A 19,516-nucleotide genomic window follows, 5' to 3' on the forward strand; every position below is an offset into this window, starting at 1 on the left:
GAACTTGGGACTTTGGAGCCTTAGGAATGAAAGTTTCTTTGCATAGGTATTATAGGTATTAACTCCCCTACACTTTTTACTTATTTTTTTTATTTTATAAAAAAGAGACGAGTTGAGAGGGAAGAAGAGAGAGGGAGAGAAATAGAGAGACACCTGCAGTACTGCTTGATCACCTGTAAAGCTTCCCTCCTGCAGGTGGGTACTGGGGGCTTAAACCCTATAAAAATCCTACCAAAACATTTAGGGAGGTGATTCTGCTATGGTCATATAATGTACTGCAATACAGGCACACTTCTTTCTATTTTGTTTCTTTTCATTGCACCTTAAGATACTACATTTTTTACAACTGAAGGTTTGTCGTAATGTTATTTGGAGCAAGTCGGGGGGCAACATTTTTTCAACAGGATGTGCTCACTTATTCACATTTTTTGGTCACTGTCAGAGCTTCACTACTCTGGGATAATCTATATATATTATATATAGATCTGGGATAATATATATAGAAAGAGATAGAGACAAGCAGCAGCAGATCTCTTTCTCTCCTCTCCTCTCCTCTCCTGGATCAACTAGGAATACCAAAGGAGACCACCTGGGACCGAAATGAGACAGGACTGGAACGACTACAGGAACCCACCAGGTCACCAGTGAGTGCAAACACATGTGGCTGGTGACAGAGAGGAGCCTAGGGAGAGATTAAGTGGCTGGTAACAGTCCGGCAGTTTGTCAGTTGAGACACCACTTCCAGTCTGTTCCACTAACAAGGGGACAGCTGAGGAGAGGAGAGGACTCCCTGGAGACTCACCAAGTACAACTCTGGGTCTCCATTGCTACTGCCCTCAGTCTGGAGTGGCGGCAGGAAGGGACACCAGGGGACAGAGATCTAGCAAGGAAACTCAGGAGAAGACCTATACCTCAGTGGCATAGCAGTGGGGCTGTGAAAGTCTCTTTGCATAACCACTGGATTATCTCTGCCAAACCCTGCTTTATCTCTTGGTCAGGAGTCAATGATTAAGCTAAGAAGCCTACTTGTAGTTTAAAAGCCCTCAGGCTCCCATAGCCTACAGGGAAGAAAAGGAAAAAGAGGCTTTTAAACCACTGAGTTCCAACTCAGGGATTAAAATACTATTGAAATAACTGTTAACTTCCACCACTGTGAAACATTAAATTACCTTACTTAGAAGACACAAATCAATCCAGGCAATAGTGATCAGTAATTTGAAAAGTACTGATAAAGGGAACTCATAATATATAAAATGGCTAAACCAACAAGAAGAAATAATGGAGAAACTAACCAGGACAACAGTCCTGCTAAAAGCTCCCCCCCAAAGGGTGAAGCACAAAATAACAAGTTCAACATCCAAACACTAGCTAAGGAAATAATCACAGGAGTGAGTAAAGAGTTTGAAAGAATTGTAATCAGAAATACAGGAACAACAAATGAGACTCTGGAAGAAAACACTAATTATCTCAGGGTTATTAGCTGAAAGCTGAAATAGCTGAGCTAAGAACACAACTAGCTGAACAAGCTAAAACAGTATCATAACAGGGTAACAAAACAGATGAACTCCAGAAAACAGTATGGAGGAGAGAGAATAGAATCAATGCGGCTGAAGACAGAATTAGCAAGATCCAGGATGAATTAGAGACAACTAACAAAGAAGTAAGTGATCTCAAAAAGAGATTAAGAGATGCTGAAAACAACAACAGAGTCCTATGGGATGACTTCAAAAGAAACAATATACACATTATTGGCTTACCAGAGGAAGAAATAGAGGGAGAGGAAGAAAGCATTCTTCAGGCCATAATAGCTGAAAATTTCTCTAGTCTAGACTATATCAAAGACATAAAGATTTAAGAAGCCCAGAGGGTCCCAAACAGAATTAACTCAGACTTAAAGACACCAAGACACATCATACTTATAATGGAAAGAAATAAGGATAAAGAAAGGATCCTGAAGGCTGCAAGAGAAAAACAATGAGTCACCTACAGAGGAAAACCCATAAGATAAGCAGCAGAGTTCTCCACACAAACACTACAGGCCAGAAGAGAATGGCAAGATATCTATCGAATGCTCAATGAGAAAGGCTTTCAACCAAGAATACTATTCCTGCTAGAGTGTCATTCAGACTAGATGGAGGCATCAAAACCTTCTCAGACAAGCAACAGTTGAAGGAATCAACTATCACCAAGCCTGCCCTGAAAGAAGCTCTGAAAGTTCTCCTATAAACATTCAGACCACCATATATAGGTCATATATAAGAACACTCTAAAATTCTACAAGGATGGCATTAAATATCTTCAGTCTTTTATATCAATAAATGTCAATGGCCTGAATTCACATATTAAAAAGACACAGAGTAGGAAGATGGATCAGAAAATACAACCCAACAATATGCTGTCTACAGGAAACCCACCTAACTCAACAAGACAAACACAGACTTAAAGTGAAAGGATGGAAATCATACTTTCACTACCATATAAGCCAATGGCCCACAAAAAAGGGCAGAAACAGCTATTCTCATATCTGACACGATAGACTTTAAAATAGATAAGATTTAAAAAGATAGGAATGGACACTACTTAATGCTCAGAGGATCAGTCAATCAAGAGGACTTAACAATTATTAACATCTATGCACCCAATTAGAAGCCATCTAAATATATCAAATGTCTACTGAAAGAGCTACAGCAATATATTAACAGCAATACAGTCATAGCAGGGGACTTCAACACCCCACTCTCTCAACTTGACAGATCATCCAGGCAGAAAATCAATAAAGAAATAAGGGAGCTAAATGAAGAGATAGATAAACTAGAACTATTGGACATTTTCAGAGTCATTCACCTCAAGAAACTGGAATACACATTTTACTCATATCCACATGGGTCATTCTCAAGGATAGACCATATGTTAGGCCACAAAGACAGCATCAACAAATTCAAGAGCATTGAAATCATCCCAAGCATCTTCTCAGACCACAGTGGAATTAAACTAACACTTAACAATCAACAAAAGATTAGTAAGAGTCCCAAAATGTGGAAGCTCAACAGTACACTTCTTAACAACTTCTGGGTCAAAGAGGAAATAAAGGAAGAAATCAAAATGTTTCAAGAGTTCAATGAAAATGAAGACACAAGCTATCAAAACATTTGGGACACATCTAAGGCACTACTGAGAGGGAAGTTCATAGCTATACAAGCACACATTAGGAAACAAAAAAAAAGCACAAATAAACAGCCTGAATGCACATCTTAAAGACCTAGAAGAAGAACAACAAAGGAACCCTAAAGCAACCAGAAGGACAGAAATCACTAAAGTTAGGGCAGAAATAAATAGCACTGAAAATAAGAAAACCATACAAAAGATCAATGAACATAAATGTTGGTTCTTCGGAAGAGTGAACAAAATCAACAAACCTTTAGACAGACTCACAAATCAAAAAAGGGAGAAGACCCAAATAAATCTGATACTAAATGAAAGAGGAGATAGCACAACAGACACCACAGAAATTCAACATATCATGCGAGGCTTCTATGAACAACTATATGCCACAACAAGCTAGAGAACCTGGAAGAAATGGACAATTTCCTAGATACCTACCAACTTCCAAAACTAAGTAAAGAGGAAGTGGATAACATGAACAGGCCCATGACAGCTAATGAAATTGAAACAGCTATCAAAAATCTTTCCCAAAATAAAATCCTGAACCAGATGGTTTTACAAATGAATTCTACAAAATGTTCAAGAAAGAACTAACACCACTACTTTTAAAAGTCTTCCAGAAGATTGAAGACACTGGAATACTCCCTGCCAGCTTCTATGAAGCCAACATCACTCTTATACCAAAAGCAGACAGGGACACAACCAAAAAAGAAAACTACACACCAATATCTCTGATGAACATAGATGCCAAAATATTGAACAAAATTCTAGCCAACTGGATACAGCAGTACATTAAAAAGATTGTTCATCATGACCAAGTGGGGTTTATCCCAGGCATGCAAGGCTGGTTTAATATATGTAAATCAATCAACGTCATCCACCACATCGACAAAAACCACATGGTCATATCAATAGATGCAGAGAAAGCCTTTGACAAAATACAACATCCCTTTATGATCAAAACATTACAAAAAATGGGAATAGATGGAAAATTCCTGAAGATAGTGGAGTCTATATATAGAAAACCTACAGCCAACATCATAATCAATGGTGAAAAACTGGAAGCATTTCCCCTCAGATCAGTTACTAGACAGGGCTGCCCACTATCACCATTATTATTCAACATAGTGTTGGAAGTTCTTGCCATAGCAATCAGGCAGGAGCAAGAAATTAAAGGGATACAGATTGGAAAAGAAGATGTCAAACTCTCCCTATTTGCAGATGACATGATAGTATACATATAAAACCCTAAGGAATCCAGCAAGAAGCTTTTGGATATCATCAGGCAATACAGTAAGGTGTCAGGCTACAAAATTAACATTCAAAAGTCAGTGGCATTCTTCTATGCAAACACTAAGAAGAAATTGAAATCTAGAAATCAATTCCTTTTACTATAGCAACAAAACAGTAAAATATCTAGGAGTAAATCTAAGCAAAGAAGTGAAAGATTTGTATACTGAAAATTAAGAATCACTACTCAAGGAAATTGAAAAAGACACAAAGAAGTGGAAAGATATTCCATGTTCATGGGTTGGAAGAATTAACATCATCAAAATGAATATATTACCCAGAGCCATCTACAAATTTAATGCTATCCCCATCAAGATCCCAAGCACATTTTTTTTTAGAAGCATAGGACAAATACTACTAATGTTTATCTGGAACCATAAATGACCTAGAATTGCCAAAACGATCTTGAGAAAAAAGAACAGAACTGGAGGCATCACACTCCCAGATCTCAAATTGTATTATAGGGCCATTGTCATCAAAACTGCTTGGTGAATAGACACACTGACCAGTGGAATAGAACTGAGAGCCCAGAAGTGAGCCCCCACATTTATGGACATCTAATCTTTGACAAAGTGACCCAGACTATTAAATGGGGAAAGCAGAGTCTCTTCAACAAATGGTTGTTGGAAACAATGGGTTGAAACATGCAGAAGAATGAAAATGAACCACTGTATTTCACCAAATATAAAAGTAAATTCCAGGTGGATCAAGGACTTGGATGTTAAACCAGAAACTGTGAGATACTTAGAGGAAAATATTGGCAGAACTCTTTTCTGCATAAATTTTAAAGACATTTTCAATGAAATGAATCCAATTACAGAGAAGACTAAGACAAGTATAAACCTATGGGACTACATCAAATTAAAAAGCTTCTGCACAGCAAAAGAAACCACTACCCAAACCAAGAGACCCCTCACAGAATGGGAGAAGATCTTTACATGCCATACATCAGACAAGAGTTTAATAACTAACATATATAAAGAGCTTGCCAAACTCAACAACAAGACAACAAATAACCCCATCCAAAAATGGGGGGAGGATATGGACAGAATATTCACCACAGAAGAGATCCAAAAGGCCAAGAAACACATGAAAAAATGCTGCAAGTCTCTGATTGTCAGAGACATGCAAATAAAGACAACAATGAGATACTACTTCACTCTTGTGAGAATGTCGTACATCAGAAAAGGGAACAGCAGCAAATGCTGGAGAGGGTGTGGGGTCAAAGGAACCCTCCTGCACTGCTGGTGGGAATGTCAATTGGTCCAACCTCTGTGGAGAACAGTCTGGAGTACTCTCAGAAGGCTAAAAATGGGCCTACCCTATGATCCTGCAATTCCTCTCCTGGGGATATATCCTAAGGAACCCAGCACACCCACCCAAAAAGATCTGTGTACACATATGTTCTTGGCAGCACAGTTTGTAATAGCCAAAACCTGGAAGCAACCCAGGTGTCCAACAACAGATGAGTGGCTGAGCAAGTTGTGGTATATATACATAATAGAATACTACTCAGCTGTAAAAAAATGGTGACTTCATCGTTTTCAGCCGATCTTAGATGGACCTTGAAAAATTCATGTTAAGTGAAATAAGTCAGAAACAGAAGGATGAATATGGGATGATCTCACTCTCAGGTAGAAGTTGAAAAACAAGATCAGAAACACACACACACACACACACACACACAAGTAGAACTTGAAATGGAATTGGCGTATCGCACCAAAGTAAAAGACTCTGGGGTGCAGGTGGTTGAAAGGGGAGAATACAGGTCCAAGAAGGATGACAGAGGACCTAGTGGGGGTTGAAACTGGGGAATGTTATGCATGTACAAACTATTGTATTTACTGTTGAATGTAAAACATTAATTCCCCAATAAAGAAATTAAAAAAAAAACAAACAATAAAAAAAAGAAATTGAGAGAGGAGGGGAAGATAGAGAGGGAAATAGAAAGATAGACATCCGTAGACATGCTTTAGCCCTTGTGAAGCGACCCTTCTGTAGGTAGGGAGCCGGAGGCTTGAACCATGGTCCTTGTATGGATCCTTTTGCTTCGTACTATGTGTGCTTAACCTGGTGCACCATCACCCTGATCCTGTTTTTCAATGTATAAAGGTTTTCTCAGAAAAACATTTTTGTTTATTAACTGCTTTTTCTTTGTGGTTTGTAACTCAGTAGGCTGCTATTACGAAATCTGTAGCTGTGTTCACTTACAAATAGCATGCATCATTAAACTGGAAGCTATGTGAGAGATTAAAAAAATGAGTAAATATATATTTAATAGTCAATTCATATCTGTGATCTTAGGATAACTGCTACAATTTCCAATAGAGGAAATAGGGACACAGAACTCTGGTGGTTGGAAAAGTGTAGAATTATACCCTATTGTCTTATAATTTATTAAATCACTAATAATAAAATGGGATGCTGAGGAGAATTGTGGGGGTGATGGAACAGGGCTATATCTTGAATATGGTGATGTTCTCTAACCTGTCAAAACTCATAGGATTGTCTTCCCCAAATGGTGGATTAAAAAATAATGTCTTGGGAAGTTGAGTGGTAGTGCAACAGGTTAAGCGCATGTGGCATGAAGCACAAGGACCAGCATAAGGATCCCAGTTCCAGCCCCCGTGCTCCCCCCTGCAGGGGAGTCACTTCACAGGTGGTGAAGCAGATCTGCAGGTGTCTGTCTTTCTCTCCTCCTCTTTGTCTTCCCCTCCTCTCTCCATTTCTGTCTTAACTAACAATGACAACATCAATAACAACAACAATAACCACAACAACAATTTAAAAAAAAACAACAATGGCAACAGAAGGGAAAATAAATAAATATAAAAAATAATAATGTCTTAAAAAAGTTTCATATGAAGCTTAGCCAGAATGCAGTTCTAAATATAGAAGTGTTTATTGAATTTATTACTTATTTATTACTTTACTCACCTGCTAACTGAAATAAACTACAGCCACCAAATAATTAACAAAAATTGGAAGGAAAATAACTTTAAAATGTGGGCTTTTTTGGGGGGGTGGTGGACAAAAAACAACAACAACACAGCACTGATGTTTACGCCTGGGCTATGCACATGTCAAAGCAGCAACACTATACAAATGAGCTATTTTGGTGGTTAATAAAGATTTATATATATATATTTTTAGGAAGGTTTTTTAAAATATTTTATTTCCTTTTGTTGCCCTTGTTTTTATTGTTGTGGTTGTTGTTATTGATGTCATCATTGTTGGATAGGACAGACAGAAATGGAAAGAGGAGGGGAAGACAGAGAGGGAAAAGAAAAGACAGACACCTGCAGACCTGCTTCACTACCTGTGAAGTAACTCCCCTGCAGGTGGGGAGCCAGGGGCTTGAACTGGGATCCTTAAGCCACTTAACCTGTTGTGTTACCGCCCGACTCCCTAAGATTTTGTATTTCTAAAGATTTATTTACTAATTAATGGGAGGGAGAGAGATACCCAGAGCATCATTCTGGCATATGTGTGTCAGGGCTTGAACTCAGCAGTTCATGCTCACAAATTCAGCACTCTCTCCATTGCAACATCTCAAAGGCTTCTTTTCTTTATCCTTCCTTTTCTTTCTTTGATTAATTTTTTTTCAAATATAGAAGGAAAGACCAAATTCAACTCTGTGAGAGCATGTTCAAATTATGAAGAGTAATAGCAGTGTTTTAAAATGTGGACTGTGACAGAATCATGGGACTGCAGGGTATGTTTCCTTGACGCCATTCCATTTATTGTCACCATAAAGAATAGGAAAGCTATCAGGGAAGGGGATGGGATATAGAGATCTGGTGGTGGGAATTGTGTGGAGTTGTACCCCTCCTATTCTACGGTTTTTTTAATGTCTCCTTTTAAAATAAAATTTAAAAAAGAATAAAAACCAAGAAGAATAATGTAACAAGAAAGTGGCAAGAATGAAAATGAAATAACCTTGTGCTCATGCAAATTTCTCTGCCGTTGTAAGGCCAAGGTCACTTGCTTCTCAACTTTCTTCACCAGCCTGTCATCTCCCTGAAGTGCGTGACTGGTGCGCAGCTCCTGGATCAACTCCAATCGCTTTTCTTTTCCTTCAAACATCTGTATCAAATCAAATCCAATCAAATGAAATAAAGACCTTCAAATTAGTGTCTCTTGTGCCAGGAAGATTACTTGCCTGCACAATGAGATTATTGAATGCGGGGGGAGGGATGATCTATGTGGAGCAAAGTAAAGTAGGCATACAGTCAAGACTCAAAACTGTAGTTAGCTATTTATAAGTTCATTTTTAAGCCAGGTACTGTTAGCAATATGCAAACTCAACTATTTTATGACTCTGCAGAAGTCAGGGAATCTACTTAGTGTGTGTGATATCTTAACAGTAAAACTTCAGGTAAGAAAACAATTGGAATTAGCAATTTCATGAAAGAAACTAGTTCTACAGAGTCTTTTGGTGCAACTGTGGCAAACAGGCAGGTTATTTCCTTCTTTCTTTGAGACTGCCATCCACTTGGTCAAACTATTTTAGTAGAGAGGAGTGGGGAGGTATTTCAGGAGTATAATTCTAGAGGACAGCAGGAAAGAGGAGGGAATTCACCCTAAGGAAACCAAGTACACATGCATTTTATAAATCTATTCTTAAAGGAGAAACATAGGACCAATGGCTGAACCCTACATACAATGTTCTGAATGACTCTGCCCCGGAGTAACTTTTGAAGGTAGATCACAGCCATTTCTATATCTTCTTCTTCCTAAAAGAAAAAAAATGGAAAAACACAGCTTGATGATAATAGCAGTTAGTGTCATTTTTTTTTAAATATTTACATCAAAAGAGACTTTGTGGGGCTAGATGGTGGCACACCTGGTTGAATGCAAGTGTTATAACGCACAAGGAAATGGGTTTGAGTCTCTGGTCTCCACCTGAGGGGGAAAGCTTTGCAAGTGGTGAAGCAGTGTTGCAGGTGTCTCTCTATCCCCTCTTCTTCTCTATCTCTGGCTGTCTCTATCTAATAAATAGATAAAAATAAAAATATAAAAGAGCTTTTATTTTTTAAAAAAGATACTGTGTTAGGTGCCAGAAGAATTTAAAAAAATTTATTATCTTTATTTATTTATTGAATTGGGACAGCCAGAAATTGAAAGGAAGAGGGAGATGGGGGGAGAGAGACAGAGAGACACCTGCAGCACTACTTCACCACTTCTGAAGCTTTTCCTCTGCAGGTGGGGACTCATGGCTTGAACCCAGGTCCTTGCGCACTGTAACACATGCGCTCAACCAGATGCGCCACCACCCGGCCCCAGCAGAATAATTTATTTATTTATGAATTCCCTTTTTTTTCCTTATTGTTTTATTGTTGTAGTTATTATTGTTTTTGTTACTGATGTTATTGTGGTTGGATAGGACAGAGAGAATTGGAGAGAGGAGGGGAAGACGGGGAGAGAAAGATAGACACCTGCAGACCTGCTTCACCGCTTATGAAGCGACTCCCCTGCAGGTGGGGAGCTGGGGGCTGGAACAGGGATCCTTACACCGGTCCTTGTGCTTTGTGCCACCTGAGCTTAACCTGCTGCACTACCGCCCGGACTCCCCCAGCAGAAGAATTGAAAGAGAAATAAAACACGGAAGGAGTCCGGTGGTAACACAGCGGGTTAAGTGTGTGGTGCAAAGCCCAAGGACCACAGTAAGGATCCCGGTTTGAGCCCCCATCTCCCCACCTGCATGGGAATCGCTTCACAGGCGGTGAAGCAGGTCTGCAGGTCTCTCTCTTTCTCTTCCCCTGTCTTCCCCTCCTCTGTTCATTTCTCTCTGTCCTATCCAACAATGACGACATAATAACAACAACAACAATAACTACAACAATAAAAAACAAGGGCAACAAAAAGGAAAATAAACAAAATATAAAAAAAATTAAAAAAAGAAATTAAACATGGTTCCTGTCCTCACTGACTACGTAGTATTTTAAATGTTACTCTCTGTATCATTAACATTCATTATTGTTTTTCATCATACTTAAGATGTCATTAACAAATGATATCAAAAATAAAAAAACCTTCTCTACTTACATGCAGAAATATAGACAAATGAAGCTATTTCTGTCATTTTGCTATGATTCTTTCAAGCAAAAAACCTTTCTGAATATTGTTTATAGCCTCCCTTCTACATTTGTTTTTTGTGTTTGTGAGTTGATAAAGAATACAGCTAATCTGATACAAAGTCTAAAGTGTAAGCTCAACTCAGAAGAATTTAGTTAAGATGAAAATGATGAACAAGTTTTTAGTCATTCATAAAAATCACTTTACATAGTTATATGTTGAAAGTAGGAAAAGTAGAATCTGCAAATTGAATTAAGTTGTCTCTGAGTGTAAAAGGAAGTAAGACTTCAGGTAAGAAATGTGTTGGAATGAGCAGTTCCATGGGATTTTCACCTACATATCAATGGCATTATGTTGTCCATAAGCACAATTAGTCAGTGGGAGCTTTCCAATTTCTCCACAGAAATGACCCAGCAGAGATGTTAGTGACATTTCCTGTCAAGTGTCCTCCCTCTGGCAAAGCACACCAACTTGCTAAATACAATTTAGTTTCTTGTAAGAATTGCCCTATATTGAGGGAGAATGGGCTAACCTGTGAAGAGGAAACTTCCAGTCCATCACACAGCCACAGGTCTCTGTAAAGTTATACATTTGCACTGTGGCATCTATAGCAGTTTCATATTAACATGAGTAGTCTGAGTAGGTCCCTTAAAACTGAATGAATCATTATGTGACCTCACCATGACTTATGCCTCTTAATGCTATCTACAAATAGCCATATCTTAGATACTGACTGCACCAATTTAGTATTTCGGTAATTTAGTATTTGGAAAAATGTTGTTTTTAGAAATGCTTTTGCAATTTAAGCCCAGTGTGTACCCAATAAATTGGAGGAAACTATATACTTCAAAGTGAAAGTGCTTAATAGTTTGCTATGATTAGACTTAGACTTAATAAGCTCAACAAGCAAGTAGCAAGACCTAAAGAAGACACCATAAAGTATCTAATAAAATATTTACTACTTAGGCCTAGAAACCCTCCTCTCCTACCCCCTACTTCACTTCCCTCAATCACTTGAAGTCTAACCTCATTAGATAAGGTAAGGACTACAGAATAGGATAAAGGCAAGAGATTGGCACACTTTAATGAGGGCCCTTTTGGTTAATTTCAACTCTTTCCATCATCTGGGGCCCTAGTTAGGGAATCTATACCCCCCACCTCACTTCCCTCACTTTATCTACTCAATTAACTACACAAAAGAAACTAAGAGATAGCTTCTAATCTCTTCTGACATCAATATCATTAGTGTCACTAGATAATCTTTAGAAGAAACACTGTATACAATTGGCCAAGAGATATACTGGCAAATATATATATATATCAACCAAGGAACAACTATTGTGCCCTATTACAACCTCTATTATAATCATCAAACAAATAAATGCAGTAAAACTTAAGGTTAACTTAAATCTCACTTAAACCCTAGGTCTATTCCCTCCCTAACTTGAAGCCAAATCCCATAAACCCAATACTGGTTTGGTTAAAACGAATGATACTCAATGATTTAACAACTAAGAGAAAGTCTAACCTCATCAAATAAAGAAAGGTCTACAAAAACAAGAGACTGGCTAAACTTAATGATGGCCTTTTTGGGTCAATACCAGTCCATCCCATCATCTGGGGTTCTAGTCAGGGAATCCCTGGATTCTCACATAGATATGGTGGGCCTAGACCTCTAATATGTCCCTCTCTCTAACATCACTGGTAACTTCTATCAGGAACATCATCATAAGCCCTTTTGTGGACCTGTTTAAGACCTTGCCCTCACTACAGAGCAACAATGGTAGGGGCTGTCCCACTCTTCAAAGGGAGACAGGGTCAGCCTACTCTGCCACGTGAGGAAGACAGGTCCTGAAATGAGTGCAGCCTCAAATGTTTCATGGTCATGGACTGCAAGCTGACTGACAGGGACTCAGAAAATACACAGGTTCCTCCGCTAAATATGAATATATATGGGCTGTAGGTCAGATAAATGAGGTCAACAGTTAATGGTATTTAGATACTTTCCTCATGTTTGGGAGCTACTCTCTGCCCTAATCCAACTTTCTAGCCCTATTTTCAACTCTGACACCATTGTCTACCTGCATGTTAGCTATCAGGCTTAGGCAAAAATTTCTGAAGTCATAGGCTCCTTGGAGCATACCTGAAATAGATCCCCAAGCTTCTTCCTACCCGAAGGTCCCTAATTTCATCTGCTCTGTTCCTACTTTAGTGTTCTGGTTTATTAAACAATTTGTCCTGCTTTGTATTCTGCCACCTTTCAGTCAACAAGTTGCAGATGCTACTATGATTCCATCTTGATTTCCCTGGGCTGACAATGACACCAGTGTGTCCCAAAATCTCACCTCTCCAGAGCCCTAACTCACTAGGGAGAATTAGAAGCAGACTAGGGGTATAGATCAATCTGCCCATGTCCACGTCCAGCAGAGAAGAAATTAGAGAAGCCAAACCTTTCACTTTCTGCACCCCATGAAGAACCCTGGTCCATAATCCCAGAAGGATAAAGGGTAGGGAAGTTTCTGCAATTGCTTCTCCACTGGACATGGGCATTGGCAGGTCAATCTATACTCTTAGCCTGTTTCTATCTTTCCCTAGTGTAGTAGGGCTCTGGGGAGGTGGGGTTCCAGGACTCATTGGTGAGGTTATCTGACATGGAAGTCAGGTTGGCATCATGGTAGCATCTGCAACTTGGTGGTTGAAAAGCATTGAGATATAAAGTTTGTTTAAATTGTTTAATAATCAGGAACCTAAATGTAAAAAATATAGCAGATGAGATTTGAGGTCTTCATGTTAGAAGATGGTAGGAAGTCTATTTTGGTTATATTCCAAGGAGCCCATGACTTTGCTAATTTATGCCTAAGCCCCATAGCTAACATGCAGGTGGGCTAAAATTATTATCTGGAAGGATGGTGTCAGAGTTGGGAACAGGACTAGAAGTTGGATCAGGGCAGAGAGTAACTCCCAAATATGAGAAAAGTATATAAATAGTGCTAACTGTAAACCTCACTGATCTGACTTAGGACCCATGTCTATCCATACTTAGCTTAGGAGCCTGTACAGAAGCCAGACTTCCCACCTTCTGCACCCTATAAAGATCTTTAGTCTATACTCCCAGAGGGATAAAGAATAGGGATGCTTCCAATGGAGGGGATGGGATATGAAACTCTGGTGGCGGGAACTGTATGGAATTGTACCCCTCTTATCTCACAATCTTGTCAATCATTATTAAATCAACAGTAAGAAAGAAAGGAAGGAAGGAAGGAAGGAAGGAAGAAAGAAAGAAAGAGAGAGAATAGGGAAGTTTCCAATGGAAGGGATGGGACACAGAACTCTGCTGGTGGGAACTATATGGAACTATACTCCTCTTATCTTAGAATATTGTTAATCATTATTAAATCACAGACAAATAAGAAAAATAAAATAAAACTGAATGAATTCTGGTACATTGACCAAACTGAGTTTGAAAAATAATGAAGGCAGGATATGACCTTTATCAGAGTGAACTCTAAGCCATTATTTGTTGTTCTCTGTTTTCACTTTTGAAAAATACTAGGCTTAGGTTTCATTTCTTTTATTTTTCTGCCAGGGTTTGTTTGTTTTGCTCAGGTTTCATGCCTGCTCCATTCCACCAATCATGACAGACTCTTATTTATTTGTTATTTCTCATCGCTAGAACTTCACTGCTTTGAGATTTTTTTTAAAAGATAGATAAAGAGAGGGAGAGAGGGAAAGATACCACAGCACTAAAGCTTCCTCCAGTTCAGTGGAGGTTGGGCTTGAACTAGTGTCACAGGCATGCCATAGGTGCACTATGTAGTTGAGCTGTTTTGCTGGCCCTTTTCCTTTCCATTCTTCTTTTTATATAAAGTAAGAGACAGAGACAGAGAGAGAGAGAGAGAAAGGAAGAAAGAAAGAAAGAAAGAAAGAAAGAAAGAAAGAAAGAAAGAAAGAAAGAAAGAAAGAGAGAGAAGGAGAGGCACTATTTCACAGTTCATGAAGCTTCCCTTCTGTAAGGAGTTCCCATATAGTAGCTGGGGTCTTGATCATAATTCCTTGTCCAGGTAAGCCATATCCCAGCCTCTTGATTTCATTTCATTTTGCTTGATTTTGATGTTTGAAACATAAGGGTCAAGGCAATATAAGATCTTGAGGAACTAACACTATTAAGCTTTATTATTATTTTTTTAACTCAAACTACCCAAAGAATAAACTGACAGCAATACTAAATTTAGTTCAAGTAAAAAGTTTCAAACTTACATTGGAACTCATTTCCAAGGTTGGAGTTGGCAGCCGAGGTTTAGGTATAGGCTTTTTCTCAAGAAAGCGTAGTGATTTCTTCTGTTCAGGCACTTTATTCTTCTTATCCAGCAGTGCCTGAAATAACACCAATGTCACTTCTTACCTTTATATTTTATTCTACTAACAAATATAGACCACAAGTTTGAATGTAAATAAGAAACAATCTTCTCTATGACTATGTTAGGTCACTTTGAGAAAGTGGTTGTGGGCAGGGGTAGATAAGCATATTGGTTATGCAAAGAGACTCTCATACCTGAGGCTCCAAAGTCTAAGGTTCAGTCCCCTGTAGCACCATAAGCCAGAGCTGATCAGTGCTCTGGTTAAATAAATAAGTAAGTAAGTAAGTAAGTAGGTAAGTAAGTAAGTAAGTAAGTAAGTAAGTAAGTAAGTAAGTAAATAAATAGGAGTGTTTGTATCTCCCAAGGGTGCTATTTCTAAGGATAAGTTAAGGGCTAAGTTAAACAGTCACTAAACATTACATTTTAGGTGTATCCATATTAATCAAAGAGTAGGAAATTTTAGATTATATTTGAGTTTTTAAAGTTCTATCATTTAGGTAGGGATAGCCCCAGTCTCTGAAGGGAGGCTAGGGGTATCCTGCCCTGCCACTTGAAAAAGACTGGTCCTGAAATGAGTACAGTTTGCAATATTCTTCAAATGTGACCATGAGCTATAAGCTCAGACCAATAGGGACTTAGAGGTTACACAGGCTCTGGAATTAAATATAAATATGCATTTATATGTGGGCCTTGGAGCAGGTGGATGGAGGTAAATAGTTAATTTTAGCCACAGAATTTATTTTATAAGAATGGGAGCTACTCCTTTCCCTAATCCAACTTTCTAGCCTTTTTATCCACCCTGACACCATTTGCTCAGACAATATTCTCATCTAATATCACGCTAGCCACCAAACTCAAGTAAAACTACTATAGTTGTATGCCCCCAAGAACATGCCTAGAGTGGTTCTCCTAGCTTTCTTCTACCCTAAAATCCCTAATCTCATCTGCTCTGATCCTACTTTCTGGTTCCTGTTCATTAACCATCTTGTCTCAACTTAGGTCATACCACTTTCCAGACACCAAGTTACAGATGCTACCATGACTCCACCCCAATTTCTCTGGGCAGACGACCTCACCAATGTGTCCTGGACCCTCCCATCTCCAGAGCTCTGGTCCACTAGGGAAAGATAGAAACGGGCTGGGGGTATGGATCGACCTGTCAACACCCATGCTCAGCAGAGAAGCAGCTACAGAAGCCAGAACTCCTACCTTCTGCTCCCCATAAACAACCTTGATCCATACTCCCAGCTGGGGAGAAGTGATAGGATGAAGATAAGAGCACTCTGCACTCCAGCTCCATCAGCACCCAGAGAGAGAGAAGGAAAAGGAGAGGGACATATGGAAGTAGTTACAATGTCATGAATGGCTTAGAGGAAAAGAGAGGATTGAATCAGAAAAAGAAAACAGAAGTAGAACCTGAAATGGAATTGGCGTATTGCACCAAAGTAAGACCCTGGGTGGGTGGGTGGGGAGAATACAGGTCCAAGAAGGATTCAGAGGACCTAGTGGGGGTTGTATTGTTATATGGGAAACTGGGGAATGTTATGCATGTACTTATTGTTGTGTTATGTTGTACTTATTGTTGAATGTAAAACATTAATTCCCCAATTAAAAAAGAAAAGAAAAAGAAGGGGCAACTATGTATAAATGTGGACAGATAGTTGTAGAGAAGATGGTTGGCCCATGTCTACAACTTTAGGGGAACTGTGGTGAATTGCAGTGGGGAGAGTGAAGTGAAGATTAAGAACTCTGGTGGTGGGAACGGTGTGGATTTAGACCCACACCGTTGACATGTAATTCTGTAATATAAAAGTATTTTTAAAATATTTAAAAAAATTTTAAAAAGAAAAAAAGTTCTGTAATTTATATGCAGGCAAAACCCTCATTCCTGTATGTTTTTCAAAATGTATTTATTATTTTTAAAATTTATTTATTTATTCCCTCTTGTTGACCTTTTTATTGTTGTAGGTGTTATTGTTGTCATCATTGTTGGATAGGACAGAGAGAAATGGAGATAGGAGGGGAAGACAGACGGGGGAGAGAAAGACACCTGCAGGCCTGCTTCACTGCCTGTAAATTGACTCCCCTGTAGTTGGGGAGCCGGGGACTGGAACCAGTATCCTTACGCCGGTCCTTGTGCTTTGCGCCACCTGCGCTTAACCCGCTGCACTACCACCCAACTCCCAAAATGTATTTATTTTTATGAAAGAAAAAGGAGAGAGAGAGAGAACTAGAGAACCATTCTGGCATATGAGGCACTGAGGGCTGAAATCAGGCCTAATACATGCAATAATTTGGTGTTCTACATAAACCCTGCATCAAATCCCTGGCCTAACTACTATACCAAGGCAATAGAGAACTTTTGATCTAGGTAATAGAGAATTTTCTGTATAGTAAGTAGCTTAAATATTTAAAATGTTTTCTTGTTATAGCGGTACAGGGAATCATTAAATTGGCCTTGAAGAAATAAATGAGGATTTCTGAAAATCAACTTATTTCCTGTGAAAGACTCTGTGTTTCTATTCCACACTTTTTTTATTACCAAAATTTACACAACATAAACTTTAGTTTATTGGTCCCATTTTCAGCCAGAGGGAGGTATACAACTTAAAATCATTATAAATTCTGAACTTTGTGATTTTATAGTCATGTCTTAGTGACTTTTTCATCAAATAAAAACTTTTTGTTTGTTGTTAATACCTTTATCCCACAAAGATAAGTTTTAAAACAAGCACTGAGCCAAAACCTGAAACTAATAGAAATATATATATGCTGTAGTAAAACATGAAATTTATGTGGCTCTAATAGTCTCTCTGAATTTCTTTGTAAGGAAGCTGACAGAAAGTGTGTAATAGTATTCTAACAACACCAACTAATAAGTCAATAGAAAGCAGAAGTAGTCTGAAAGCAATTAATAATTCTAAACTCAAGCATCTTATGAATGAAGGATTTTAAAACCAACCATTCATAAGGTGTGTTGATGAGAATGTGGGAAAGACAGGCACTCACACACATTGCTGGAAGTAGCACTTCATTTATATAAGAAAAGTTGCCAATGCGCACAAAAATTATAAATGTGCATATATTGTAGGCCAGCAATGTCTAGGAATTTTCTTCTAAATGTATTCACATGTATGCCAAAACTATATGCAAGCAATGTTACTCATTGCAGCATGGTTTTTAATACCAAAAAGTTGAAAATAATATAAACAATAATCAAAAGGGGGCTAGTTATTACCATACAATTTACTAGATAATGACATATCATGCAAAATAAAATTTGACAAACTTTCCTGGTAGTACAGACATAGAATGATCTCCATGAGACATAAAAACAAAAACAAAAGCATGCAGAATAGTCTTATATATACTATCATTTGTGTTTGTGAGTTTTTGACACTTCTATGTATATGTATTTCTATATATACCCATGAATACACATATATATACAAATACATATGTATTTGAAGATATATTCATATCTGTTTCTATTTTTAAAATGGAAGCAGAGCTATATAACTGAAAATGTCAACTGCTTCTAATAGCCAGCAGACAGGAATAGAGAGGAAATATTTCAGTTGATATTCTTGTATAGCTCATAACATTTTTGCTATGTGACATATTTGTAATCAATAAGTAAATTCTATATACAAGAATAAAAGAAGACAAAATAATTCAAAATTTGAGAAAAATTAGACTTTAATTGTTCAAAAAGTGTCCAACAAAAGCCCAACAAAAAGTAATGTAAGTTTTATTGAGCCAACAATAAAATATTTGAGAATTTCTTCACTCTTAGCCTCATAGCTGCCTTGGAAAGCAAAACTAAGAGAATATAAATTAATGTTATAATATTAAGAAAATGCTTAAAAATGGTAAACATTTAGTCTATTATATGCCAAAAGCAACTGGACAAGGCATCAAAATTATAGTGCAGCCTAAACTTCTATCCAGAATTGCCTGGAATATTGTCCTGGGGAAATTATTTTATGTCATTTTGATATTACTCTTCCATGATTACTATGTTAAAATAACAAAGTTTTGGGAGTCGGGCGGTAGCTCAGTGGGTTAAGCGCACGTGGCGCAAAGCTCAAGGACCGGAGTATGGATCAGGCTAGGAGCCCCCGGCTCCCCACCTGCAGTGGAGTTGCTTCACAGACGGTGAAGCAGTTCTGCAGGTGTCTTTCTCTCACCCCCCCGTCTTCCCCTCCTCTCTCCATTTCTCTCTGTCCTATCTAACAACGATGACATCAATAACAAAAACAATAATAAATACAACAATAAACAACAAGGCCAACAAAAGGGAATCAATAAATATTTTTTTTAAACTAACAAAGGTTTTCAAATTTTACAATCTGTGCCTTCATACACCTGTGATTCTGCATTCTGAAAATGATATGATGTAGGGCTATGAATATGCCTTGCCTAGACATAAATTTGATACTTAATCACTTCTTGAATTTCAATCAGTATTTGAAACTGGTAGACTCCACTGAATGACATCTCATCCAAAAGTCTAGAGGGGAGATAGAACAAGAATAGTATATGAATGTGAGGTCTTCTCACCTATGTGTTCACCTGGACTGGAGGTATGGATTGACCTGCCAACTCCCTTGTCCAGCAAAGAAACC

General features: G+C 38.2%; 1 protein-coding gene across 2 annotated transcripts in view; it reads right to left on the reverse strand.

The window, feature by feature from the left end:
- Positions 1-19,516, reverse strand: part of CFAP91 (cilia and flagella associated protein 91) — a 101,658-nt gene that overhangs the window by 22,503 nt on the left and 59,639 nt on the right. For both annotated transcript variants that reach the window (XM_007532112.3, XM_060198307.1), the window contains exons 11-13: positions 14,788-14,904; positions 9,117-9,188; positions 8,392-8,538 (exon numbers count right to left, since the gene is read on the reverse strand). In XM_007532112.3, coding sequence (XP_007532174.1) covers positions 8,392-8,538; positions 9,117-9,188; positions 14,788-14,904 — 336 coding nt within the window. The remainder of the gene's footprint in view (positions 1-8,391; positions 8,539-9,116; positions 9,189-14,787; positions 14,905-19,516) is intronic.

This window comes from Erinaceus europaeus, chromosome 9 (assembly GCF_950295315.1).
Source record: "Erinaceus europaeus chromosome 9, mEriEur2.1, whole genome shotgun sequence".
Lineage (NCBI taxonomy): Eukaryota > Metazoa > Chordata > Mammalia > Eulipotyphla > Erinaceidae > Erinaceus > Erinaceus europaeus.